Here is a 27,774-nt window from a genome sequence, read left to right as displayed (position 1 = left end):
ACATATTTTCTGTAAACATCTGAATAGGGTTAAACACTATTTTCTAACAAACTACAGGATGTCACCAAAAATAAATGATGTAGTTTTATCACCTGAATGAAACTGTATATTATTAAAGGTCAAACGTGGTGACAACTGTCACATATTTATGCATTTATAAACATTAGATATTAAACAGTTTTACCTTGTTCTGCAAAAGGTTTTGGTACATAGGACTTTGGCACAGCACTGTATATATTTCAAAATACAAATCAGAACCTTTTTTGTAAATTGTCATGCCAATGAAAATTCAAAGTCATATGTGTGTTTTGATAAATGAAAATATATTTTGTTTCATGATATGATGTATCAAATGTAAAGGTGACGCAGTGTTGTTGCATTTGACAAACTATACATCAAACTTTGATTTTGAATGCAGTCTAGTTGCTCTTACTAACACAGGTCCACTCCACTCACTTTAACATCTGGGGCCAGTAAAGCAGGTTTGTCCTCAACTCCTCTTCAGACAAGCTGCCAGCCACAGTTATCACTATGAATCTGCACTAATTCTGCTTTCTATGGGTAACAATCAATCACAAATAACATTAATTCTTGCTCAGTATTTCTGCAGCTGTGATTCAGTTAACACAGTGTGTCATTAACCTCTGCTTTAGCTTTGCCCTTCTGTTTGTGTCTAACCTTGTAAACTCTGGTTTCTTTCAGCTCATGGCCTTTGATGATGAGATGGATATGCCTAAGGTTGTGCCGTTTCCTTCTACTCATGTGGTTTTGCTTTTTGTTTTCCTTCTGAGCTTCTGCCTGTGTAACACACAGTGTTGCCACAGTTACTTTGAAAAGTTACTTTATTAGTTACATTTTACAGTTACTTCATTAGTAGCTGTGGACAACTTTCCGTCAGCTGCTGAATGTAACTAATAAAGTAACTAGTAATCTAACTTGTTTGTTTTTAAGATTGAGTACTCAGAAAAGTAACTACGAGGTCTATTAGAAAAGTATCCGACCTTATTATTTTTTTCAAAAACCATATGCATTTGAATCACGTGTGATTGCGTCAGCCAAGCTTGAACCTTCGTGCGCATGCGGGAGTTTTTTCACGCCTGTCGGTTGCGTCATTCGCCTGTGAGCAGGCTTTGAGTGAGGAGTGGTCCACCCCTCTCGTCGTTTTTTTCATTGTTTAGGAATGGCTCAGAAACTGCCGCTTTGCTTGATCAAACTTTTTTCAGAAACTGTGAGGGACATCAAAGTGGACACCATTCGAGAAATTCAGATGGTTTTTGGTGAAAATTTTATGGGCTTCAAAGAGATTACGGAGTGTTACTGTCGCTTTAAGGACGGCCCAGAGCGACTGGTGGTGCGCCGCACTCCGAAGCCGCCATCGACAGGCTGAGCAACCATTTCATTTCTAAACGGATGGCTGTATGGATCCGTGACCATCATGTGCAATTTCTCTGGTTATCACAAGAGCTGGACATCAACGATTTTCCGGCAGATTTCACTTTTAACAAGAGATTTTGTCATGGAAAGCCGAGCGGAGGCTTCGCGCGTCACGATGGATTCGCTACTGGAACGAGACAAAACCACCTCCGTTTTGGTCTCACAGGACGGTTTTGAGATGGCATTCAGACAGCTGTCGGTGGGTTTTCCATTGAGTGATTATCCGAGAAATTGTGGATGTGCCTGGATATGCCAGAACATGTCCTGTGAGGCTTCATCACAGCGTTGCTTTGCACCATGCGGCACCGCCGCGACGCACGGAATTCCTCCGCACGTCTCTCTGTGTGCCGAAAAAGTGCTGATGTCCACGTCTTTTCACAATTCCTGTGCTAGTCAGTTGACATCCCTGATAAAACACAGCGTCCAGTTTGGAAATGAACGGCACATTCCACTGTTACAGGAGTTTTTGTCATGGAAAGAGGAGAGAAGGCTTTGCGCTCTGGTCCCACTGAATAATAAAGCCATAAGTAAGTCACGTAAGGATTTGTCAGAAATTTCAGTGATTATTCGAATAATGAGACGCGTATATGAACGTTGCGCAAACATTAAAAAACACTGCGTGAGTCATTGCGTCATCCCACCACATCACAGCGCAGCTCATCTGATCGATTGAGATGTTAAATTTATCATAAACATACTTTTACAGCTGCTCATAAGAAGGAATGAACATGCAACTGTTTTACCAAGCCATTACAATATAAACTTTTCAAATAATTACCTTTTAAAGACTGTTCTAAATACATTCTCCACCTCATGAAGCACACAAGAGAGAGAGGGGGAAAAAAGAAAGCGAGGGGAAAAAAAAAAAAAGCTCCAGCTGAAACAGTCCTCTGTGATTCCGGAAGAGATCAGAGGTGTTTTCAACAGGTGTTTTCTGAGAGAAAATGATGAATCCGCTACAAAAAAATATTTTTTATATACGCAGCATCCAGTGCACAAAGCACCACGTCCAGCGGAACAAAGTGTATGAGATTGTCACAACGAAGTGTGCGAGAGTGCGGAGCCAAAATAACCTGTCCTGTCCTTATAACCACCAGATGCTCCGATAATAAGCTTCTAACAGCCTCGTACACACCACTAACATGACTCTAACATCCTCGTTTGTCATTGTAGTACCTTGTACACAAAAATTGCTAAATTTTTAACTTCTTGAAATTTGCGCCACACTTAGAGATGAGCCTCGTTAGCCAAATATTCTGCCTGTCAGAGCCACTTTTCTCCCACGTTTGTTGAGTAAATCTACTCGTACCAAAAAAAACATGCTACGTGGCTCATCATTCATCGTTCATTATTCGGTGAGACCAGGGCTTAACTGTATAAAGTAACTTTTCAAAGTAACTGGCAACACTGGTAACACTAATTGTTGTTCTACAGCTGCACTTAACAGCTGTTGTGTATGTTGTAGTGAGCTAGACCTTATTTGCACAGCTGAATTAACAAAAAATGTGTGTGGGGGGAGCTTTTTTATGCATCTGTTCTTTCTTATTCAGTGCAGATTATCAGAAAACAAGAGAAGGGAACATTGAGATGGGGAGATGTGCACAGTGTGTGACTAAATTGATTAACATTGTGTTAAATTGCAAGGTGAGTCAGTTTCTGACTGGGACCGCTGCCAGTGCTGCATTTATACGGGCTGTCTGTTGTGGACAAGATATCTCAAAACACGTGTGTGTGTGTGTGTGTGTGTGTGTGTGTGTGTGTGTGTGTGTGTGTGTGTGTGTGTGTGTGTGTGTGTGTGTGTGTGTGTGTGTGTGTGTGTGTGTGTGTTATATCTGGGTGATAATCTGGAGCTGCATTAAAATTGGCCTGTTTCTTAGTTTCACTTCTTTTGATCCCACCTTATGATGTCACAATTTTTTATGGATCTCCTGAAAGAGAATTCTGACTGCCCTCCTGAGCTGGTTTTCAAACGATAACATGGACTCATTATTATTATTGTCATTTCTGATTTGATTGATTTTGATTAGATTTTTTTCCTCTGAATGGTCAATTAATCTCAATTAAATTTGGCAGCATGAACTGTGTTTCCCTCCCAAACAGAAGGTCTCTGGTTCAGTGCCGCCTATGTCCCATTTTCCTTGTACATCTGGACTTGTGGCAGGAAGGGAACATCTGGTGTAACATGTATCAGATCCAGGTAGCTCACTGATGTATACATGGTCCACTGTGGTGATCCCAAGTAAAAATGGGGCAACCAGAAGACTTCCGGTTATGGCGGCTAGCTGAGAAGACGTGCATAATCTGCTCTGCCACTTTCTTTAACTAAATCCTCACATTAAGCAACTTTGCAAAAGTGTGACTCATTTTTTAAGCAGCGGAATCGTAAAGGGAGATCCCAGTGTCCCTCAAGAAGAGTACTCGGGGTCGAACGCAATCAGATTTGTCAACTTTTGCCACCATGACGGCCAAACCCAAAGCTAACGAAAAAGCAATGGAAATAGAGGCTGGCGAGGGTACCACTAGCATAGCTCAATCAGCTAGCACCGCTACAACAGAAAACCGGCAAGTTCTTGAGGAATCAGAAGCTACTTTAGGAGGAATAATGGCAGCTATTAAGGACATGAAATCATATTTATTGATAATGAAAACTGATTTCGCTGCAAAACTTGAAGACCTTCTGACTGCAACAGAGAATATGAAGAAAGATGTAGCCGAATGCACTACACGCGTCACACAGGTGGCATCAAGAATATCCTCTACAGAAGACGCAGTAAACGTACTTCAGAACAAAGTACCATGTCTGGAAGAGAATAATAAATCCTTGGAGGAGAGAGTGTTGGACTTACAGGCAAGATCCAGGTGCTCAAACTTGAGATTAGTGAACTTGCCAGAGAAAGCAGAGGGAAGCGATGCCTGTGGTTTCCTGGAAAGCTGGCTTCCAGAGGTGCTCGACCTCGCACCACTCCGGGTGAAACTTACAGTGGAGTGGGCACACAGACTGGGACCAAGAAGAGAGCGCGCAGCTGCTGACTCCACACCTCGAGCCCTTATAATGAAATTCCTGAATTATAGGGACAAAGAAACTGTGATGCGCGTGGCCAGGGCAAAGAGACAAATCCTATACAAAGATCAACCAGTACGATTCTACCAGGACGTGCCACCTGAGACGCACAAGATGATAAAGAGATTTGACGAGGCACGGAGACAACTCCGTCAACTGGGGCTCCGGTACGGTATCATTCACCCTGTTCGCCTCATCGTGACCTACAATGCCCGCGCACACATCTTTACCAGCGCAGAAGAGGCTGAAGTCTTCATACGGAGGATTAAGTCAAACAATCAGGAGAACTGATGGGTGGAAGTAAAATGTAAAAGGTACTGTGTTCTTTCTGATAAACACAGGGTTTGTTTTTTTTTGTGTTTTTTTTTCTTGGAATAATTAAAATGAACCAGGCTTTAGTTATTAAGTATTCAGTAAATATTCACCTGATGCAGGTTATAGACCTGTGAATTTTTGTTGCTTGAAAGAAAGATACTAGTGGCAGAGCAGCTACAATTTTTATTTTCATTTTAGCACCTCAGTATAGTTACACTGCTCCTCACGTAGTGAGGAACAGATTTTTGCTTTCTGAAAGTGGAACAATTAAAGGGGAAATGCCTGAACTTACGGACAGGGGGGTATATATTTTATATTTTTATTTTTTTGGTTGTTCTTTGTACATGTTCACCTGGTTTGCCTTGACAATACTAGAAAAGGGGATTTTATCTTTCAACTGTCATTTAATGAATAACTGGAATTAAAAATTAAAATTACATCTTGGAATTGTAGAGGGCTGCAGAGATTAAAAAAGGTCAAACAAGTTATGAATAGGATAAAAATACTTCAATCAAGCATAATATTTCTCCAAGAAACACATTTAAAATCAGAAGACGAGCTGAAGGTGAGGAGGAGGTGGAAGGGAAATATTTACTCAGCTCCTTTTAACATTTCAGGCAAGGGGCGTAATGATTTTAGTCCATAATACTATTCCTTTACAAATAGACAAAATTATTAAGGACAAAGCTGGGAGATACATAATCATTCAAGGAACCATTCTCAATAAAAAAAAAAAATCCTGGTAAATTTGTATGCTCCTAATTCTGATGAGCCAACATTTTTTTCAAAATTTGTTTTTAATGGTCTCATCCTTGCCTGGGCTATGTATAATGGCTGGGGACTTTAATTGCACCTTGGGGCCCATTTTTGAAAAGAATTCAGGAGTAGATCAATCACATGCAAAAAGTCGAGTGGTGATTAAACAATTTATGAAAGAAATTAATTTAATAGATATATCAATCAATCAATCAATCAATTTTTTTTATATAGCGCCAAATCACAACAAACAGTTGCCCCAAGGCGCTGTATATTGTAAGGCAAGGCCATACAATAATTATGTAAAACCCCAATGGTCAAAACGACCCCCTGTGAGCAAGCACTTGGCTACAGTGGGAAGGAAAAACTCCCTTTTAACAGGAAGAAACCTCCAGCAGAACCAGGCTCAGGGAGGGGCAGTCTTCTGCTGGGACTGGTTGGGGCTGAAGGAGAGAACCAGGAAAAAGACATGCTGTGGAGGGGAGCAGAGATCAATCACTAATGATTAAATGCAGAGTGGTGCATACAGAGCAAAAAGAGAAAGAAACAGTGCATCATGGGAACCCCCCAGCAGTCTACGTCTATAGCAGCATAACTAAGGGATGGTTCAGGGTCACCTGATCCAGCCCTAACTATAAGCTTTAGCAAAAAGGAAAGTTTTAAGCCTAATCTTAAAAGTAGAGAGGGTGTCTGTCTCCCTGATCTGAATTGGGAGCTGGTTCCACAGGAGAGGAGCCTGAAAGCTGAAGGCTCTGCCTCCCATTCTACTCTTACAAACCCTAGGAACTACAAGTAAGCCTGCAGTCTGAGAGCGAAGCGCTCTATTGGGGTGATATGGTACTACGAGGTCCCTAAGATAAGATGGGACCTGATTATTCAAAACCTTATAAGTAAGAAGAAGAATTTTAAATTCTATTCTAGAATTAACAGGAAGCCAATGAAGAGAGGCCAATATGGGTGAGATATGCTCTCTCCTTCTAGTCCCCGTCAGTACTCTAGCTGCAGCATTTTGAATTAACTGAAGGCTTTTTAGGGAACTTTTAGGACAACCTGATAATAATGAATTACAATAGTCCAGCCTAGAGGAAATAAATGCATGAATTAGTTTTTCAGCATCACTCTGAGACAAGACCTTTCTGATTTTAGAGATATTGCGTAAATGCAAAAAAGCAGTCCTACATATTTGTTTAATATGCGCTTTGAATGACATATCCTGATCAAAAATGACTCCAAGATTTCTCACAGTATTACTAGAGGTCAGGGTAATGCCATCCAGAGTAAGGATCTGGTTAGACACCATGTTTCTAAGATTTGTGGGGCCAAGTACAATAACTTCAGTTTTATCTGAGTTTAAAAGCAGGAAATTAGAGGTCATCCATGTCTTTATGTCTGTAAGACAATCCTGCAGTTTAGCTAATTGGTGTGTGTCCTCTGGCTTCATGGATAGATAAAGCTGGGTATCATCTGCGTAACAATGAAAATTTAAGCAATACCGTCTAATAATACTGCCTAAGGGAAGCATGTATAAAGTGAATAAAATTGGTCCTAGCACAGAACCTTGTGGAACTCCATAATTAACTTTAGTCTGTGAAGATGATTCCCCATTTACATGAACAAATTGTAATCTATTAGACAAATATGATTCAAACCACCGCAGCGCAGTGCCTTTAATACCTATGGCATGCTCTAATCTCTGTAATAAAACTTTATGGTCAACAGTATCAAAAGCAGCACTGAGATCTAACAGAACAAGCACAGAGATGAGTCCACTGTCCGAGGCCATAAGAAGATCATTTGTAACCTTCACTAATGCTGTTTCTGTACTATGATGAATTCTAAAACCTGACTGAAACTCTTCAAATAGACCATTCCTCTGCAGATGATCAGTTAGCTGTTTTACAACTACCCTTTCAAGAATTTTTGAGAGAAAAGGAAGGTTGGAGATTGGCCTATAATTAGCTAAGATAGCTGGGTCAAGTGATGGCTTTTTAAGTAATGGTTTAATTACTGCCACCTTAAAAGCCTGTGGTACATAGCCAACTAACAAAGATAGATTGATCATATTTAAGATCGAAGCATTAAATAATGGTAGGGCTTCCTTGAGCAGCCTGGTAGGAATGGTGTCTAATAAACATGTTGATGGTTTGGATGAAGTAACTAATGAAAATAACTCAGACAGAACAATCGGAGAGAAAGAGTCTAACCAAATACCGGCATCACTGAAAGCAGCCAAAGATAACGATACGTCTTTGGGATGGTTATGAGTAATTTTTTCTCTAATAGTTAAAATTTTGTTAGCAAAGAAAGTCATGAAGTCATTACTAGTTAAAGTTAATGGAATACTCAGCTCAATAGAGCTCTGACTCTTTGTCAGCCTGGCTACAGTGCTGAAAAGAAACCTGGGGTTGTTCTTATTTTCTTCAATTAGTGATGAGTAGAAAGATGTCCTAGCTTTACGGAGGGCTTTTTTATAGAGCAACAGACTCTTTTTCCAGGCTAAGTGAAGATCTTCTAAATTAGTGAGACGCCATTTCCTCTCCAACTTACGGGTTATCTGCTTTAAGCTACGAGTTTGTGAGTTATACCACGGAGTCAGGCACTTCTGATTTAAAGCTCTCTTTTTCAGAGGAGCTACAGCATCCAAAGTTGTCTTCAATGAGGATGTAAAACTATTGACGAGATACTCTATCTCACTTACAGAGTTTAGGTAGCTACTCTGCACTGTGTTGGTATATGGCATTAGAGAACATAAAGAAGGAATCATATCCTTAAACCTAGTTACAGCGCTTTCTGAAAGACTTCTAGTGTAATGAAACTTATTCCCCACTGCTGGGTAGTCCATCAGAGTAAATGTAAATGTTATTAAGAAATGATCAGACAGAAGGGAGTTTTCAGGGAATACTGTTAAGTCTTCTATTTCCATACCATAAGTCAGAACAAGATCTAAGATATGATTAAAGTGGTGGGTGGACTCATTTACTTTTTGAGCAAAGCCAATAGAGTCTAATAATAGATTAAATGCAGTGTTGAGGCTGTCATTCTCAGCATCTGTGTGGATGTTAAAATCGCCCACTATAATTATCTTATCTGAGCTAAGCACTAAGTCAGACAAAAGATCTGAAAATTCACAGAGAAACTCACAGTAACGACCAGGTGGACGATAGATAACAAATAAAACTGGTTTTTGGGACTTCCAATTTGGATGGACAAGACTAAGAGTCAAGCTTTCAAATGAATTAAAGCTCTGTCTGGGTTTTTGATTAATTAATAAGCTGGAATGGAAGATTGCTGCTAATCCTCCGGCCCGTGCTACGAGCATTCTGACAGTTAGTGTGACTCGGGGGTGTTGACTCATTTAAACTAACATATTCATCCTGCTGTAACCAGGTTTCTGTAAGGCAGAATAAATCAATATGTTGATCAATTATTATATCATTTACCAACAGGGACTTAGAAGAGAGAGACCTAATGTTTAATAGACCACATTTAACTGTTTTAGTCTGTGGTGCAGTTGAAGGTGCTATATTATTTTTTCTTTTTGAATTTTTATGCTTAAATAGATTTTTGCTGGTTATTGGTAGTCTGGGAGCAGGCACCGTCTCTACGGGGATGGGGTAATGAGGGGATGGCAGGGGGAGAGAAGCTGCAGAGAGGTGTGTAAGACTACAACTCTGCTTCCTGGTCCCAACCCTGGATAGTCACGGTTTGGAGGATTTAAGAAAATTGGCCAGATCTCTAGAAATGAGAGCTGCTCCATCCAAAGTGGGATGGATGCCGTCTCTCCTAACAAGACCAGGTTTTCCCCAGAAGCTTTGCCAATTATCTATGAAGCCCACCTCATTTTTTGGACACCACTCAGACAGCCAGCAATTCAAGGAGAACATGCGGCTAAACATGTCACTCCCGGTCCGATTGGGGAGGGGCCCAGAGAAAACTACAGAGTCCGACATTGTTTTTGCAAAGTTACACACCGATTTAATGTTAATTTTAGTGACCTCCGATTGGCGTAACCGGGTGTCATTACTGCCGACGTGAATTACAATCTTACCAAATTTACGCTTAGCCTTAGCCAGCAGTTTCAAATTTCCTTCAATGTCGCCTGCTCTGGCCCACGGAACACAATTGACTATGGTTGCTGGTGTCGCTAACTTCACATTTCGCAAAACAGAGTCGCCAATAACCAGAGTTTGATCTTCGGCGGGTGTGTCGTCGAGTGGGAAAAAATGGTTAGAGATGTGAACGGGTTGGCGGTGTACACGGGGCTTCTGTTTAGGGCTACGCTTCCTCCTCACAGTCACCCAGTCGGCCTGCTTTCCTGGCTGCTCGGGATCTGCCAGAGGGAAACTAACGGCGGCTAAGCTACCTTGGTCCGCACCGACTACAGGGGCCTGGCTAGCTGTAGAATTTTCCACGGTGCGGAGCCGAGTCTCCAATTCGCCCAGCCTGGCCTCCAAAGCTACAAATAACCTACACTTATTACAAGTACCGTTACTGCTAAAGGAGGCCGAGGAATAACTAAACATTTCACACCCAGAGCAGAAAAGTGCGGGAGAGACAGGAGAAGCCGCCATGCTAAATCGGCTAAGAGCTAGTAGCTGTGCTAAGCTAGCGGATTCCTAAAAACACGCAAAGTGAATAATGTGTAAATAATTTAGAGGTGATTCAGCAGAAGGAGTGCTTTAGTTAAGGCACGTGAAGATTACACTGGGAAACAAATCGTAATCTAGATAACTAGATCAATCTAACTGCGCAGATTAAACAGCTAACAGATACAGAAAAACACCGCTGTGCTCCGGAACAGGAAGTGATACAATACCGCAGTGAGAGCCAACCACCAGTAGAGGCAAGCATATATTCAACATATATGGGGGAATGCAACCCTAATACCAAAACATTTTCATGCTACTCCAGCACACATCAGTCTTATTCTCGTATAGACTTTTTTCTAGTGTCTGCATTACTGAAATGTAAGATAAAAAAATGTCTTTTATGACCCTATTCTTTTATCAGATCATGCTCCGGTTTCTTTGATTTATGAAGAATCAAAACTTATTACTGACACTCCTAAATGGAGATTTAAAACAAAATGGCTGACGGATCCAGGGTTTGTTGACTTTCTAAATGACCAAATTAATTTCTATTTTGAAACCAGTACAACACAAACGTCAAAGAGTACCAGATGGGAAGCATTCATAGCCTTTATCGGGGGCAAATAATTAATATAACTAGCTCCAAGGCCAAGGAAACCTACAAGAAAGTTGAATCATTAGAAGCAAAAATTAAATACTTGGAAGAACAATACTTTCAGTCAGGTTGTCAAAAAACTCACCAGGAAATTATTCTAATGAGAGCACAATACAATGATCTATCAGCCTCAAAAGCAACGTCGAGTTTACTACGACTGAAACAGACCTTTTATGACCAGGGGGAAAAAAACCTGGCAAGGTGTTAGCTTGGCGTATCAGAAAGTTACAGAATGAAAGACTCATTACAACATTACTTAACAGTAATAATGAAAGCATAGTTGATCCAGTTGAAATAAATGAAGCATTCAAAACATATTATGAAAACCTTTATAGTCCAAATTCTAATTTGGTTACAAATTCATTAGAATTTAATAACTTTCTTGATGATTTACAAATCCCAAAATTACAGAAGAAACCAAGAATGAATTGGACAAAGACATAACCCTTAATGAAAAATCTGTTGTCATTGATAATATTAAAGGAGGCTGTCCTTTGTCACCGGTTCTGTTCATTATTTTTATGGACAGAATTTCTAAGCGCAGCCAGGGTGTAGAGGGGGTCTGGTTTGGGAACCACAGAATCTCGTCTCTGCTGTTTGCGGACAATGTGGTTCTGTTGGCTTCATCAAATCAGGACCTTCAGCGTGCACTGGGGCGGTTTGCAGCCAAGTGTGAAGTGTCCAGGATGAAAATCAGCACCTCCAAATCCAAGGCCATGGTTCTCGACCGGAAAAAGGTGCTTTACCGTCTTCAGGTCGGTGGAGTGTCCTTGCCTCAAGTGGAGGAGTATAAGTATCTCAGGGTCTTGTTGTAGTAGGGGGGCAAAGCTCTCGATTTACCGATTGATCTACGTTCCGATCCTCACCTATGGTCATGAGATTTGGCTCATGACCGAAAGAACGAGATCGCGAGTACAAGGGGCCGAGATGAGTTTCCTCCGCAGGGTGGCTGGGCGCTCCCTTAGAGATAGGGTGAGGAGCTCGGTCACTCGGGAGGAGCTCGGAGTCGAGCCGCTGCTCCTCCACATCAAAAGGAGTCAGTTGAGGTGGCTCGGGCATCTCTTCCGGATGCCCCCTGGACGCCTCGCTGGAGAAGTGTTCCGGGCATGTCCCAGTGGGAGGAGGCCCCGGGGAAGACCCAGGACATGCTGGAGGAACTACATCTCTCGGCTGGCTTGGGAACCCCTTGGGGTTCCCCCGGAGGAGCTGGGGGAGGTGTGTGTGGATCGGGAGGTCTGGGTGGCTTTGCTTGAGCTGCTGCCCCCGCGACCCGACTCCGGATAAAGTGGAAGAAAATGGATGGATGGAAGACCCCGGGCCCTAATGGGATACCCGTGGAAATTTATAAAGTATTCAAAATGAAATTGATACACCCACTATTAGAAATGTATCGAGAATCATTTCATAATGGGTCCCTGCCTGCCACCCTCAGAGGAGCTCTCATAATATTGTTGCCAAAGCCAGTTAAACCAAATAATAAATGTGAAAATCTAAGGCCAATTAGTCTTTTAAATGTAGACCTAAAAATTTTAAGTAAAATATTTATAAAGAGATTAGAGAGAATACTTCCAAGTATTATACATAGCGACCAAAATGGTTTCGTACAAAATAGACAAGGATTCCATAATGTTAGAAGACTCTTAAATATGCTTCATTTTGAAAAAGGAGCACTTGACACAGCAATACTGTCACTAGATGCAGAAAATGCGTTCGACAGGTTCGAATGGTCTTATCTGTTTCAAATGCTTACACATTTTGGTTTTGGTGATAATTTGAATAAATGGATTCAATTACTCTACACACAACCTTATGCCGAAATAATGACTAATCGTAACATCTCAAAGGAAATTTCCATACAGAGAGGCTGCAGACAGGGAGATCCGTTATCGCCATTGTTTCTTATTGCGATAGAACCACTAGCAGAACCATTCAAAATCGTTGATCGTTTTACTTGTCTAGGTATTCTTGTTGTACCTCAACTTAAAAATGTAATAACCAGTAATTACGAACCACTATTAAGAGAAATTGCAGAATCACTAGATAGGTGGAAAACAATACCCATGTCTCTAATAGGGAAAATAAATGTACTTAAGATGCATATAATGCCTAAACTCCTGTATCTTTTTCAAAACCTTCCACTCCCTCCTCCAAGTAACCTGTTCACTCAATTAAAAACAGTTTATTTGTTTTCTATGGAATAACAGACGTCCCAGGACACGCTTATCTTTATTATACTTGCCGTTTGACAGGGGAGGGCTTAAATGCCCTAACCCAACTTTTTACTACTGGGCTGCACAACTACGAACATTGTTATTTTATTTTACGGAGAATGATCCTCCAGTTTGGAAAGAAATGGAAGAAATGGAAATGAATTTGCCACTTTTCCTGTATATGTACTCTGCAAAATCATCGCTCCTGAAAAAGAAAACAAAAAATCCTGTGGTCAAAAATATGATTGCAATATGGTATCAGGTTAAGACATTTTTTGCTGACCGGTCCTCTCTCTCGGTCTTCAGCCCAATATGGGGCAATGATGCTTTTTCTCGTGGAAAAGCAGACGGGGGATTTAAATCTTGGGCCAGAAAGGGTCTAGAAAAGATTGGTGATCTTTATAACGAACAAAAAGTATTGATGCAGTTTCAAGAATTGATTAATAAATTTAACATTTTCCATAACCATGTTTTTCAAATATTTACAGTTACGAAATTTTATTAGAACACAACAAAATCAAACATTATCTATTCCTACATTGTCTATCATGGAAAAAATGATGGACATGGATTGTTGGGCAAAGGGACTAATATCAAAATTCTATAAACACCTGATTGATGAATGCACCGAAACATCTGTAAAAAAACTGGAGGCTTGGAGGGAGGACTTTGGTACTGACATATCATTAGAGATGCGGCAGGAAACATGTAAAAAAGCACAAACAGAAACTACTAATACACACCTGAAATTGTTACAGTACAATTGGCTGATGAGAACATATATAACCCCAGAAAAGCTAAACCAATATAATTGTGCTATTCCTGACACATGCACCAAGTGCAATGTGGAAAAAGGTACATTCTTCCATTGTGTTTGGCAATGTACAGAAATACAAATGTTTTGGCAAGAAGTGACAAATCACATTCAAAATATATTAAGTGTCCAGATCCCATTTACTCCAATTTTTTTTATTTTTGGCACTTATCCAGAGGCATAAAATTCAAGAAAAGTCAGAAAATGTTTATAGATTTGTGAATATTATTAGCAAAAAAGACTGATAGCAATTTGTTGGAAAGATATTACGCGTCCAAGTATAGGGAGATGGATTTCTGAATTGTCTACAACACTCCCTTTAGAAAAGATTTCTTATACAATCAAACATAAACAAAACCAATTCTACAAAATTTGGGACCCAATCATTAAATATATTGCAACAAAGGATTTAACAAACATAAGGGAAGAAGCAGAATAGACCTTTATTATTATTATTATTTTTTTACTCTGTAGCCCTCAAAAATGAAACTCTTTCATGTTAAATGTGCTCTACTCTGAAGAAACAATATGTAGACCCCCAAATGTGAATGTATAGATGCAAACCATGTTCCGCAAAAGCAAGTTAAGATTAATTCACTTAACATTCGTGGGCGATTAATTCATTCTTTTCTAACATATAGTGGGATGAAAAAGTCTGTTGGCATTTATTTTAAAAATGGCCAAAATGTCATTGCTGATGTTCCCTCACAAAGGAAGTGAAACTCTTCATCTGAGCCTCCTGAAGTAGCCTTTGGTTAGACTGTCATACCAGCAGTACCCAAGGATTCTCTGAAGAGTCCTAGTACCAAAGACATCAAGGTGTCTCCTCAGGTCACTGGTGAACTTCAAAGTCTCACAATCATACAGTACAACAGAACACTTTGCCTGAAGTGATAGCGCAAAAGAAGGGTATTGGGATTGGGCTTTGGACCTTTGTTCTCCTGCAAAGGTATCAGCATACCAAACACCTTTATCCAGTGTCCTTTTCCCAGGTTTAACCAGTAATGTAACAGAAGTTGCAAGAAGCACTAGGTATAGTCTCTCTAATCACATGCAGGACAGAGGTCTAGTTCAGAAGTGCCTGTTGTGTGGTGTGTCCCCTGTATTTTTTTAAGCTTCAGTAGGGGGCAGTGTGTGCATGTGCATGTATGTGTGCGCTGTATGTGTGTGGGTATTAATAAACATATGTAGCTTGGGTACTCACTGAGGCTGTGTTAGTTTTCCTCGCCTGCTAGCTGCACAATTCCTGGGCTACTGCCAACCCTGGGCTGACGTTACATAAGAGCCCAGAATTCAGCCCCCTCTGCTGATGTGTGACCTTCAGAGGTAATTGCCAATAAAAGTGTGGCAGAGCTGTTTACCCACTCTCTGTGTGTGTGTGTGTGTGTGTGTGTGTGTGTGTGTGTGTGTGTGTGTGTGTGTGTGTGTGTGTGTGTGTGTGTGTGTGTGTGTGTGTGTGTGTGTGTGTGTGTGTGTATATATATATACACACACCTATGAGTACTGCAAGTCGTGAGAAGCATTTGCATGTGTGAGAGATCCCTGTTAGATCTTCTGTTTGTTGTTTGCTAATGAAAACCTGATCTGATGGTTTAAAAAAAGTGACACCTGGGAAGTCAAATGTTCAAGAACCGCTTGTTTTATAACAAGTTCAGTTTTAGATTACTTGTCTTTTGGCCCCAGTAAATGATATTGACATGATTCCTCCTGTGTCCCTAATCCAAATACTCCCATTCACACTATCTCACACGGGTATGATCCCACAGCCACAGTGTGTAAACTGATTCATGTGGTGCATGTTTAAACAGGATTGTTGATGATACCAGTCATCTGACAGTTCAAAGAGAAGCAGCGGTATTGGCATGATTATCTAATAAATTAGTTGTTCTTCCACTGTCTGACTTGCATAAGAGCTAGAAGGGTTCAGAGCTTTTACTTGAGCCCTGTGTGCGTGTGTACGCATGTCTCCTCGTGGCAGTTACGCAAGAATCAGCTTTCAGTATATGAAGTAAATCATCGGTTTGAGCTCTGTTTTATGTTGGCGAGCATAATGAGCAAATGGGGGAAAAATGGCATCCTTATTTTTGGATTTAAAGATGGTACCTGGGTCTTTATTCTTTTTTTTTTTCTTTTTTTTTTTTAATGTACTCATTTTGTCCAACACACAACTGTCGTTTGCTCAAGCAGAATGCCGTAGTTCTATAGAAGTGGGGCGACTCAATGCAAAATAAGAATATAGACTTTTAATTTTGTTGGTTTGTTTTTTTACATCCTATATGGGGAACAAGACCAAATGGTAAACTCCAGTATCCACGTCAGCAACCACTGGTTTGCACATGACTCAAAGTCTGCAAAAATACAAAGTATATGTATACACATACGTATAGAAAACACATAAATGTGATGTAACATGCCTCCTGTGTGTGCATGGTGTGTCAAAAAACTATTTTTTTTGTTGTTGTTGAACTGAAAGCTATGGGTTTCTTGGGGTTTGCCCCAGGGAGTTTCCAGTTTGGTAGAATGCACTATAGTCAGGGCGGATGTGGCAGCTGTACGAGGTTACTTTGTGGTAGCTGCGGTCACAGTGGGGGCAATTAGCTCCATGTATCCAGTCTAATCAGCATCTTGCCATCAGATGTGATGTGGCAACGACAACATAATGTCTACAGACTTCTGGAAGGTGCTCCTCCAGGATTAATCCTTGGTGTGACCCCTGGCCTGCTGCTGAACTCTTTTCTGAAAGCCTAATGAATGGTTGCATTTCATTACCCAGGATTATGTAGCTGATAGAATTCCCCTTGAAAGTAACATGTTGGCATCTGTTATTTTGCCACATGTTGAAGTCACATCCTGACTGTTGTAAATTATCTATTCTATAAAATAAATGAACAGAAATCATGTTTTTTTTCTACTGTTTTACCGTGCATCTGGAAAGTATTCACAGCGATTTACTTTCCACATTTTATGTTACAGCCTTATTCTAAATTGGAGTAAATTCATTTTTCCCTCAAAATTCTACTCATAACACCCCATAATGATAACATGATTTTTTTTTTTTTTGTCAATTAAAAAAAAATCACATGTACATAAGTATTCACACCCTTTGCTTAATACTTTGTTGATGCACCTTTGGCAGAAATAACAGCCTCAAGTCTTATTGAATACAATGCCACAAGGTTGGCACACATATTTTTGGTCTGTTTAGCCCATTCCTCTTTGCAGCACCTCTCAAGCTCCATCAGGTTGGATGGGGCACATTAGTGCACAGCCATTTTCAGATCTCTACGGAGATGTTCAATCGTATTCAGGTCTGGCCTCTGACTGGGCCACTTAAGAACATTCACAGAGTTGTCCTGAAGCCACTCCTTTGATATCTTGGCTGTGTGTTTCGCGTCATTGTCCTGTTGAAAGATTACCCATCGCCCCAGTCTGAGGTCAAGGGTGCTCTGGAGCAGCTTTTCATCTAGGATGTCTCTGTACTTTCCCACAATCTTGACTAGTCTCCCAGTTCCCGCTGCTGAAAAACATCCCCACAGCATGATGCTGCCACCACCATGCTTCACTGTAGAGAGGGTGCCTGGTTTCCTCCAAACATGATCCTGGCGTTCATACCAGAGAGTGCAATCTTTGTCTCATCAGACCAGAGAATTTTGTTTTTTGTGGTCTGAGAGTCCTTCAGGTGCCTTTTGGCAAACTCCAGGCAGGTTGCCATGTGCCTTTTACTAAGGAGTGGCTTCCATCTGGCCACTCTGCCATATAGACCTGATTGGTGGACTGCTGCAGAGATGGTTGTTCTCCTCTCTCCAAAGAGGAATGCTGCAGCTCTGACAGAGTGACCATCGGGTTCTTGGTCACCTCCCTGACTAAGTCCCTTCTCCCCCAATCACTCAGTTTAGATGGGCAGCCAGCTCTAGGACGAGTTATGGTGGATCTGAACCCCTTCCATTTACTGATGATGGAGGCCACTGTGATCATTGGGACCTTCCAAGCAGCAGAACTGTTTCTGTACCCTTCCCCAGATTATTGCTTGAAGACAATCCTGTCTCGAGGTCTACAGACAAATCCTTTGACTTCATGATTGGTTTGTGCTCTGACATGCACTGCGAACTGTGGAACCTTATATGTAGACAGGTGTGTGTCGTTCCAAATCATGTTCAGTTAACTGAATTTACTCCAGGTGGACTCCAATTAAGCTGTAGAAACATCTCAAGTATGATCTGTGGAAACAGGATGCATCTGAGCTCAAGTTTGAGCTTCATGCCAAAGGCTGTGAATACTTATGTACGTGTGATTTTGTCTTTTATATATATATATATATATATATATATATATATATATATATAATATATAAATTTGCAAAAATCTAAAAAAAAATATGTTGTCATTATGGGATAGGGTGTTTTGTGTAGAATTTTGAGGAAAAATAAATGTTTTATCCAATTTAAAAGAAGGCTGTACTGTGAATACTTTCTGGATGCACTGTATCAACCTTAATCTTCCCTCTTTAGTAGACTCAGCAGACCTCCTAATACAAACTTATGCCAGTTAGAGCCTGACCAATATTATATTGACCAATAATTATAGACTGATATGAACCATTCAGGACCATATACATCTGTGTTGTTTTTGCTGAAATTAAAACTTTTATTTGACAGAATTAACAATTCAGAAGAACACTTTCTGTTGAAAATTGTGTTTTTACATAGTTTGTCTGGTAGGTCACCCAGCGGCATAGTTTGCAACACATAGCTGGGACCCCAACATCCCTTGGTCACATTAGCTACAAGAGACAAATGCAAAGCCACCAGCTGCCATTCATTTTCAGTCACAGTGGGCATTTTACAGTGACATATGGTGACTGCCAATCTGACTGAAGGCAGAGTGATGTATGTTGATTGGTTGTATTTCTATTTATTTATAATAAAGTTTATGTTTAAATTGTAAAATATCAAGCCTCAATGACATTTTTGTCATAAAGGCTTGTTAATGAAATGTTAGGAATCATTGCCATTTGTGTGTGTGTGTGTGTGTATATATATATATATATATATATATATATATATATATATATATATACGAGGGCTGTCAATAAAGTAACGGTCCTTTTTATTTTTTTCAAGAACTATATGGATTTCATTCATATGTTTTTACGTCAGACATGCTTGAACCCTCGTGCGCATGCGTGAGTTTTTCCACGCCTGTCGGTGACGTCATTCGCCTGTGAACACTCCTTGTGGGAGGAGTCGTCCAGCCCCTCGTCGGAATTCCTTTGTCTGAGAAGTTGCTGAGAGACTGGCGCTTTGTTTGATCAAAATTTTTTCTTATATTTTCGCACCGTGGGAAGTCCTTAAAGCGACAGAATCACCTCAAAATCTCTCATCAGCCGTTAAAATTTTCACTGAAAACCAGCTTAATTTTTCGAACCGTGTCCACTTCGATGTGTCTCACAGGTTTAGAAAAAATTTTGATCAAACAACGCGCCAGTCTCTCAGCAACTTCTCAGACAAAGGAATTCCGACGAGGGGCTGGACGACTCCTCCCACAAGGAGTGCTCACAGGCGAATGACGTCACCGACAGGCGTGGAAAAACTCACGCATGCGCACGAGGGTTCAAGCATGTCTGACGTAAAAACATATGAATGAAATCCATATAGTTTTTGAAAAAATAAAAAGGACCGTTACTTTATTGACAGCCCTCGTATATCTATCTATCTATATATATATCTATCTATCTATCTATCTATAGAGATGAGGTCTGTTAGAAAACTATCCGAACTTTTTATTTTTTACAAAAACTATATGGATTTGAATCATGTGCGATTGCATCAGCCAAGCTTGAACCTTCGTGCGCATGCGTGAGTTTTTTCACGCCTGTCGGTTGCGTCATTCGCCTGTGAGCACGCCTTGTGGGAGGAGTGGTCCAGCCTCCTCAGCGGATTTTCATTGTAAGGAAATTGGCTGATCGACTGCCGCTTTACTGCATCAAAATTTTTTCAGAAACTGAGAGACAGCCAGTTGGAAACCATTCAGAAAATTCAGATGGCTTTCGGTGAAGATCTTATGGGGATTGCACAGATTAAGGAGTGTTACAACCGGTTTAAAGATGGCGCACAATGGTGGAGGGCGCGCCGTGCTCCGAGCGGCAATCGACAGGGTGAAACGACCAGATCATTTCCAAAGTGAAGGCTGTGTTGATCCGGGACGTCGTCTGACTACTACAGAAATGGCAGAAGATGTAGACATAGCACTTTTTTGGCACATTCCACTGTTACAGGAGTTTTTGTCATGGGAAGAGGAGCGGAGGAATGCGCCACGGAGCCGCTAATGGCGTGGGACAAAAGCACCTCTGTGTTGGTCTCACGGGACATGTTCTAACATGCCCAGCTCTTGCACCATTCGGAAGATTCAGATTGCTTCCGGTGGCTTTTCAGTCGTGTGACTATCCGAGAAATTGTGGACGAGCTGGACATGCCACACGTCCTGTGAGGCTTCAACACAGTGTTGCTTTTTGCTGTGCGCCTCCGTCCCGACGCGCAAATTCCTCCGCACATCTTTTCATGCCGAAAAAGTGCTGATGTCCAACTCTTTTGCCATTTCTCTGGTAGTCAGACGACGTCCCGGATCAACAAAGCCTTCACATTGGAAATGATCTGGTTGTTTCAGCGGGGTTTGAGCCTGTCGATCGGCGCTCAGAGCGCAGCGCGCTCTCAGCAGCTGTGGGCGGTCTTTAAACCGGCTGGAGCACTCCTTAATCTGTGTAATCCCCATAAAATCGTCTCTCAAAGCCATTTGAATTTTCCAAATGGTTACCACCTGGAGGTCTCTCACAGTTTCTGGAAAAAATTGATGCAGCAAAGCTCCAAATCGTTCAGACATTTATTTGCAATAAAATCCGACGAGAGGGGTGGACCACTGCTCACACAAAGCCTGCTCACAGGCGAATGACGCAACCGACAGGCGTGAAAAAACTCACGCATGCGCACGAAGGTTCAAGCTTGGCTGATGCAATCACACATGATTCAAATCCATATGGTTTTTGAAAAAAATAAAAAGGTCGGATACTTTACTAACAGACCTCGTGTGTGTGTGTGTATATATATATATATATATATATATATATATATATATATATATATATATAAATAAAATGTATGTGTTGTGTATAACTATCGCTAATATCTGATTCGCCTCTCAAAAAAAAAATCCGTATTGGTCAGGCTGTAATGCCTATGTGTAATACAGTAGACAAATAGGACGTAGATAATGGTTCCTTCAGTATGTATTGATAATTCTCAAGAGCTTTTCTTTTCATGCCAAGAAAAAAACCTGCTGTTCGCAGTAGATTTTTTTGCAATGTGTGCAGTTTCCTAGTCTGCTCTGTACGTAAAATAAGATAATTCTTTAATTGGTCCCACGACAAGGAAATTTGTGTATTGCTTGTTTGGCACTTCTTTCCATCTTTCTAAATTTGATGGATAATTATTCAGTGTACAGTCCATATCTTCCTGACTGCCAGGACATATGTAAATATATATGTCCTGGTAGTCAGGAGGACATTAAATACTAGATCTCGTTGTTTGGGCATGAATTCTTTTGATGGTAGAGATGAAAAAAAAGAGAAATGGCAATTGTCTTGCTCCTTGGAAGAATGTCATAGCTTACAGATCTAGGTCAACAGACCATTTAGAACTACATCTCTACAGCACTACAGTATCTGCCTCCAGCATCTACAATACAACAACCTGCAACTTTTTTTTTTTTTTTTTTTTTTTATGCGGAAGCCGTATCTTCCATATAAAAAAAAAAAATCACACAAGGCAACTCAAGCATCTTTTCTAGTTTCCAACAGAGGCAATTGTTTCATGTCCAGCTCCAGTGTTTTTTAAATTGCAAGACCACTTATACTCATTTGTGTGCCATGGGTATTTTGTCTTAAAAAAAAAGTGTGGACAGGCATAGTTATGGTACACTGACATCATGTGGTACCAAAAAGCATTTGAGCCACAGACCAGCAAAAACCTGGTCTGAAGTCCAGTAGAGAGCGTTTGCTATTACACATTGTCCCGTCATTGGACCATTAAACTGAATTCGAAATACAAATTAACAACATAAAAGTAACAACAAATGGAAAAACAAAAATTCAGTTATTCTTGGTTGCGTCACACTTCTATACTGCTTTCCTTCCTTAGTCTTTTTTGAGGATAGTGGATGAACTGGGGATTCAGTTTTCACAGGGGTTCTGGTCTTTGAACACATTTTAAAATGAGATTGTAGACTGTTTTAATATCCATGACTTGTGTGCTGATACAAAAACACATTGCAAACACTAATCCAGCACAAATAAAAAGATCATTCAAACTATCTCTGCCAAAGCACACAGAGGTGCCACAACAGTAAATTCCTAGACAGGCTGAACACTTATTAATTGACTCTAAAAGTGGTGCAGGCGACAGCTCTCTGTCCCATTCATTCAGAAATTTGCTTGAGTTCCATCTCAAAGGGTAACTGAAACTGCTTCACCTGTGTACATAGTCATGCACAGTGGCCAGTGAATAGTCTTTACTCTTAGCAGATGTAACAGGAGTTAAAGGGCACAATATTCACGTCTTAATCCAACTATCATAGCAACTTGCTCTTCACTGTGTTCACACAGATCTATTTCCTTGTCAGAAAACCTCTTTTCAAATTCCCCCTCTGAATAGTAATTAGGTAAGTACTTGACAAATTTGTGCCTTACAGGCAGTTTAGGTGCCACTCTGATTGATTGATTTTACGTTATGTCCATAATGTGTCCATGACTAATGAAGGAGATAAATCCACCTCCTTTGCACCCATTGCCCACCTTTTCACTCATTTACATGTCTTCCAGATAGTGAAAAGGACTTGGTCATGCATCGAATCGACCTGCATCACACATTATGCACCTGCCGTCAAGATGGGGTCCTTTATGTGTTTCAATATGAAAGCTGACTCTGCAACAATGATGAGTAGTTTTATCATAAAGTGCAACAGGTTAAACTAAATATGATGACTTATGTCCATAAAGACTGTCAGAGTGTTGTGTTGATGTTTTGTCAGTGTATAACAGAAACTACATGCACGTGCAGTTTTAGGCAGTGGTAGAACCAGGCTTCTGGTTCTACCACTGCCAAGCAGTTAAGTGCACTTGTTTCCAGTGTGGAAGGTTCCCAGTCCAAGGCCACCCCTACCCGCTCTGCATCAGGAAAGGCATCTGGTATAGAACATGTGTCAAAACAACAGGCAGATCCACCTCTGATCTGCTGTGGTGACCCCAAGTGAAAACACAGGAGAAGCCAAATGGACTTACTGGGATCAGGTTCCGTGGATACGGTTTGATTTGATTGTCTCAATGGACTTTGGGTAGTGATTGAAAGAGTAAGATCATGGGTACAAGTGGCTGAAATGACTTTCCTGTACTGAAAGATGATTGGTAATTCCCCGAGAGATGGGGTGAGGAGCTCTTAAATTTAAGAGAAAGTAAGTGTGGACCTACTGTATCTTTACATACAGTAGAAAGAGCCAGTTAAAGTGGTGTAGGCACCTGATTAATCCGTGTCATGTAAGGCTTTGGATCCTCCAGGTGGAGCTGGAGGACACAGCTGAGAGCCTGTAACCTGTAGCCATTGTAGCCCACAAATGGGGTGAAAGACAGACAGCAATATGGGTCTGATGGCCAATAGATTAAGTTCTGTCTTTTCAGCTCTTACGCAAACTCTTGTCAAACTGTGTCCTCACATACTTCATAAATCTGCAGGTTTTGTTCTTGGAGTGAGAGGTCACTGCACTGCCAGTAGAAGTTTGACACACATGCATCTGCTTTGCTGATGACCATGACATGATCTTGTAAAGCAGTTGAGATTCCAGTTATCCTTCACTGATGTCATGATTTGTGTTTCTTTGTGTCACAGTCATCAATTAGGACCTGAGGTAAACACTTCCCACTCATAAGACAATCCCTCCAAAGAGCCAGTTAAAGTGGTGCAATATTCATGACATGAAATTCTGTTCAATAATGGCCATATGCAATATGCTAATGTGCAATAATGATTCTGTGCAATACGATCAACTTAGAGATGTCAACTCAGGTGAAATAGTTCTTATGCAACTGTTTCTTCTCACTCCATCTCTTATTTATTTTATATTTTTCATTTTCTATCTCTTAAAAAATGTTTACTTTTCATTTACTGTGCATCTGCTATAGGCACCAGAGGCAGAGACTGCATTCAATTTCATTGTATTTGTACAATGACATTAAAGCTATGTTATCTTAAGATTTACATTAAATTTGGAAGTGTTCTACACAACTCTTGAATTTACAGATACTTTGCCATACACAGTTGTTCAAAATAATGTGTTTTTTTAAAAGTGAGTAAGTCTCAAAATCCTTATAGTAGCTTTAATTTTTATACACACAAATGCATTGGGGATGCTGCACAGTCTATTCCAAATCAAAATATGAAGAAAAATTTATTGAATTTATTATTACTTTACAGAAAGTGAAGAAATGGGAATATGAGGCTGCTCAAAAAATAGTGTCAGGTGGCCCTTAATTAAGGATGGAGGCAGCAAAAGTATATGTTGGTTGTAGTGCATTTCTTTATGAACATCTGAGTAAAATGGGCCCTTCCAGACACTGTTCAGAAGAACAGCATACTTTGATTAAAAAGTTGATCAGAGAGGGGAAAACATAAGGAAGTGCAGAAAATGATAAGCTGCTCAGCTTTGGCAAACAAAAACCAGAAAGGCGTGGAAGAAAACGGAAAACCACATTCAAATGGATTGAAGAATAGCCAGAATGGGAAAGACTCAGGCAATGATTAGCTCCAGGGTGATCAAAGAAGGTCTAAAGTTACCTGTGTGTAGTATGACAATTAGAGGATACCTACGTGATACCTACGTGAAACCAAGCTATGGGCAAGAAGCCCCCACAAAGTCCCATTGTTGAAAAAATGGCATGTGCTGAAGATGTTAGAATTTGCCCAAAAACACATTGACTGGCCTAAAGAGAAATGGTGCAACATTTTGTGGATTGATGAAAGCAAGACTTCTTTTTGGGTCTAGGGGCCACAGACAGTTTGTGGGACAATCCCCAAAAATTGAATTAAGTCACAGTACGCTGTGAAGACAGTGAAGCATGGTAGGCCAAGCGTCACGATATGGGGATGTTTCTCATACTATGGTTATGGGCCTATTTATTGCATTCAAGGGACTGTGGATCAGTTTAAATGCATCAGAATGCTTGAAGAGGTCATGTTGCCTTATGCTGAAGAGGAAATGCCCTTGAAAGAGGTGTTTCAACAAGACAGCGACCCTGAACACACCAGCAAATGAACAAGACCAACATTTTGGAGTGGCCAGTCCAATCCTGGGACTTTAATCTAATAGAAAATTTGTGGAGTGACTTCAAAAATGGTATTTCTGAGGCAAAACCAAGAAATGCAGAGGAATTGTGGAATGTAGCCAATTGTCCTGGGCTGGAATACCTGTTCACAGGTGCCAGAAGTTGGTTGACTCCATGCAAAACAGACATGAAGCAGTTCTCTGAAGCAGTGTTTACACAACTAAATATTAGTTCAGTGAATAACAGGAAAAATAAATCTTCAAGCATTTTTCAGTTTTTACAGTAAGTGAGGAAAGAGAAGTTTGCTGTCCTCGTTGCCCTCATGACCCGATCAGATAAGCCGTTGAAGATGAGTAAGTGATGATGATGAGTGTTTGAGTTTGTAAAAAAAAAAAATGCAGATGCTGCTTTTTTTGTGGATCAGTCTAATCTTCCTTTTTCTTCACTTTCTGTAAAGTAATAACAAATTTGATCAATTTTCTTTGGTTTCATTTGGAAAAGAATGTGCAGTGTTCCCAATGCTTTTGCATGTACAGAAATAAAAGCTGTTATTTGGATTTTGAGCTTTATTCATTTTTTAACACACTATTTGAACACAACTGCATCGTAAAGTGCAGCTCACCAAAATTTCATTATGTTCCTTTTCTTATTGATAATTTCTTACATATGTCTATATGCAGACATCCATATTTTGTTGCAGTTGTTAAAATATTGATCTGTTATTATCCTGCTTATTTCTGTCATGTAAACGTAGTGATTTCTTCAAATAAACAGTATATTCAGAAGCAAGCTGTGGTGCTCGTGACCATGCTGCTATTCTAAGTAGCAACGTTCTAAGAAATTCTATAACCGTCTGTATTTTTGAGTTTGTGCCAGAGTCCAACATACTGACCAGACCACATCACTGTAGATGACATACTGGCGATAAATCTTGGTAACATACAATATTTCATGCCCTCAATGCCACTATACATTGCAGTGCACTATGATTTGAAGCGAAACGTCCTCGCGTCAAGCAACGCAGTCCAGTTGAAGATTCAAGCTTCTCTACTATGCACTATGAACCTTGATTCAGACACTTAACGTGCAAACATTTTTTTGATTTTTCTTTTATCTTCCTCACTGTCCTTTCATGCAGTCTGTTTCACCCGCTGTGTTTTTGGTGACAGATGGGCACTGTAAGCGGCTCTGTGTCGCTGGTTTAGTGGCCTGGTTCCTTTTGGACTGATTATGTAATGTTAACCCCATCGCCCCTCTGGCCTGACTTGCCCCTCCCTCTGTCTTTTTACATAACAGTCTATGTGGAACATTGTCTGTTCTGAGTTCTGTCTCCTTTGAACTTGTACTGTATGTGCACTTGCTGAAAGTTTTTCTGCTGCTTGCTTTGTAGTCACTAAGCCATGGCATCTCAGTTGAAACTGTTGTTTACATGATCATCAAGAAAATTAAAGGAAAACAACTTGTTTGCCTTTGATTCTTGTGCTTTGCATTTCATGATTTGAAAAGCCCGTGACTTGTCTCAGTGATTTTTTTTTTTGGCATTATGTGTACTTATTCCCAGTGCCCCAACCACTTCCTTCAGTGTCTACTTGAAGCAGGCTCCAAGTTTCCAAGCAGGCTCCATGGTGATCTACTCCCATTGATCACCATGTTAAATTGCCCAACTTCACAGCAGAAACAACCATGTTTACATCCTGGTACAATTAAACAACAAAAAAACAAATGTTTTGGTCTCTATAGCTAACATTTTTATGTAACTTATCAGTTTAAGCTGTTTTAAGCCCTAAGGCAGTGGTGTCCAAACTATTCCAGAAAGGGCCAAGAGGGTGCAGGTTTTCCTTGCAGCCACTGACTTCAGCAGGTGATTTCACGATTAACATCCCTTTGAACAGGTGGAATGAGTTCACCAGTGAAATCACCTGCTGGAGTCAGTGGCTGCAAGGAAAACCTGCACCCTCTCGGCCCTTTCTGGAATAGCCCTAAGGGCCCTGTCCCGCTGGCATTAGGAGGATTTGCGCATGAAATGAGGAGACAAAAGCTGAGCGTCCGCTAGAAAGATGGGTGGAAATGACAAATGTCCCGGGGTGGATCAGCGAATACAGGAAGAAAAGCGGATATAACAGGGAACAGAAGCGAAGGCGACCGCGGAGGCGCCCCCATGAGGGGCACAGCGGCCGTGATGCACTCGCTTCATCCGTGCCCACTCTGTCTGCCTGCGCGACAGACCATTTGCGACCGTGATGTGGCCGTGCTGGGCACTGTCATATCTGTTTTGCACGCTGTCCCGGTCCACCGCCAAGCCGCGCCAACCCGTCGGTTGTGGATATCAGCGGATGACGGGGGATATGTGGCGCGTTGGTTGTGTATGTCCTGCATATGTCTTCAGTATGTGTTCAGGCAGTGATGCGGATCTCATCCGCAGCAGGATTTTTGAGCCGCTCAAAAATCCTGGCTGAGGACATACGTGCCTCTGCGGATGATCACGGACATGTTCGGATGGCGGCCGACTCATACAGGAATGTTACACGGTTATTGCAGTTGTTTGGCGGATATGGGCCACTTTTGTGCGCATTCCATC

The 27,774-nt window shown here is 40.8% G+C and overlaps 1 protein-coding gene across 4 annotated transcripts in view; it reads left to right on the top strand.

The window, feature by feature from the left end:
• LOC117507035 (inositol 1,4,5-trisphosphate receptor type 1) overlaps positions 1-27,774 on the top strand; it is a 286,805-nt gene that overhangs the window by 156,371 nt on the left and 102,660 nt on the right. For 3 of the 4 annotated variants that reach the window (XM_034166723.1, XM_034166725.1, XM_034166722.1), the window contains exon 39: positions 703-738. The exons of the other annotated variant lie outside the window; for it this stretch is intronic. In XM_034166723.1, the coding sequence (XP_034022614.1) occupies positions 703-738 (36 nt within the window). The remainder of the gene's footprint in view (positions 1-702; positions 739-27,774) is intronic. 4 annotated transcript variants of the gene reach the window in all.

This window comes from Thalassophryne amazonica, chromosome 3, assembly GCF_902500255.1.
Source record: "Thalassophryne amazonica chromosome 3, fThaAma1.1, whole genome shotgun sequence".
NCBI lineage: Eukaryota > Metazoa > Chordata > Actinopteri > Batrachoidiformes > Batrachoididae > Thalassophryne > Thalassophryne amazonica.
Note: the sequence above shows the minus strand (reverse complement) of the source record. Positions and strands in the feature narration are given on the sequence as shown.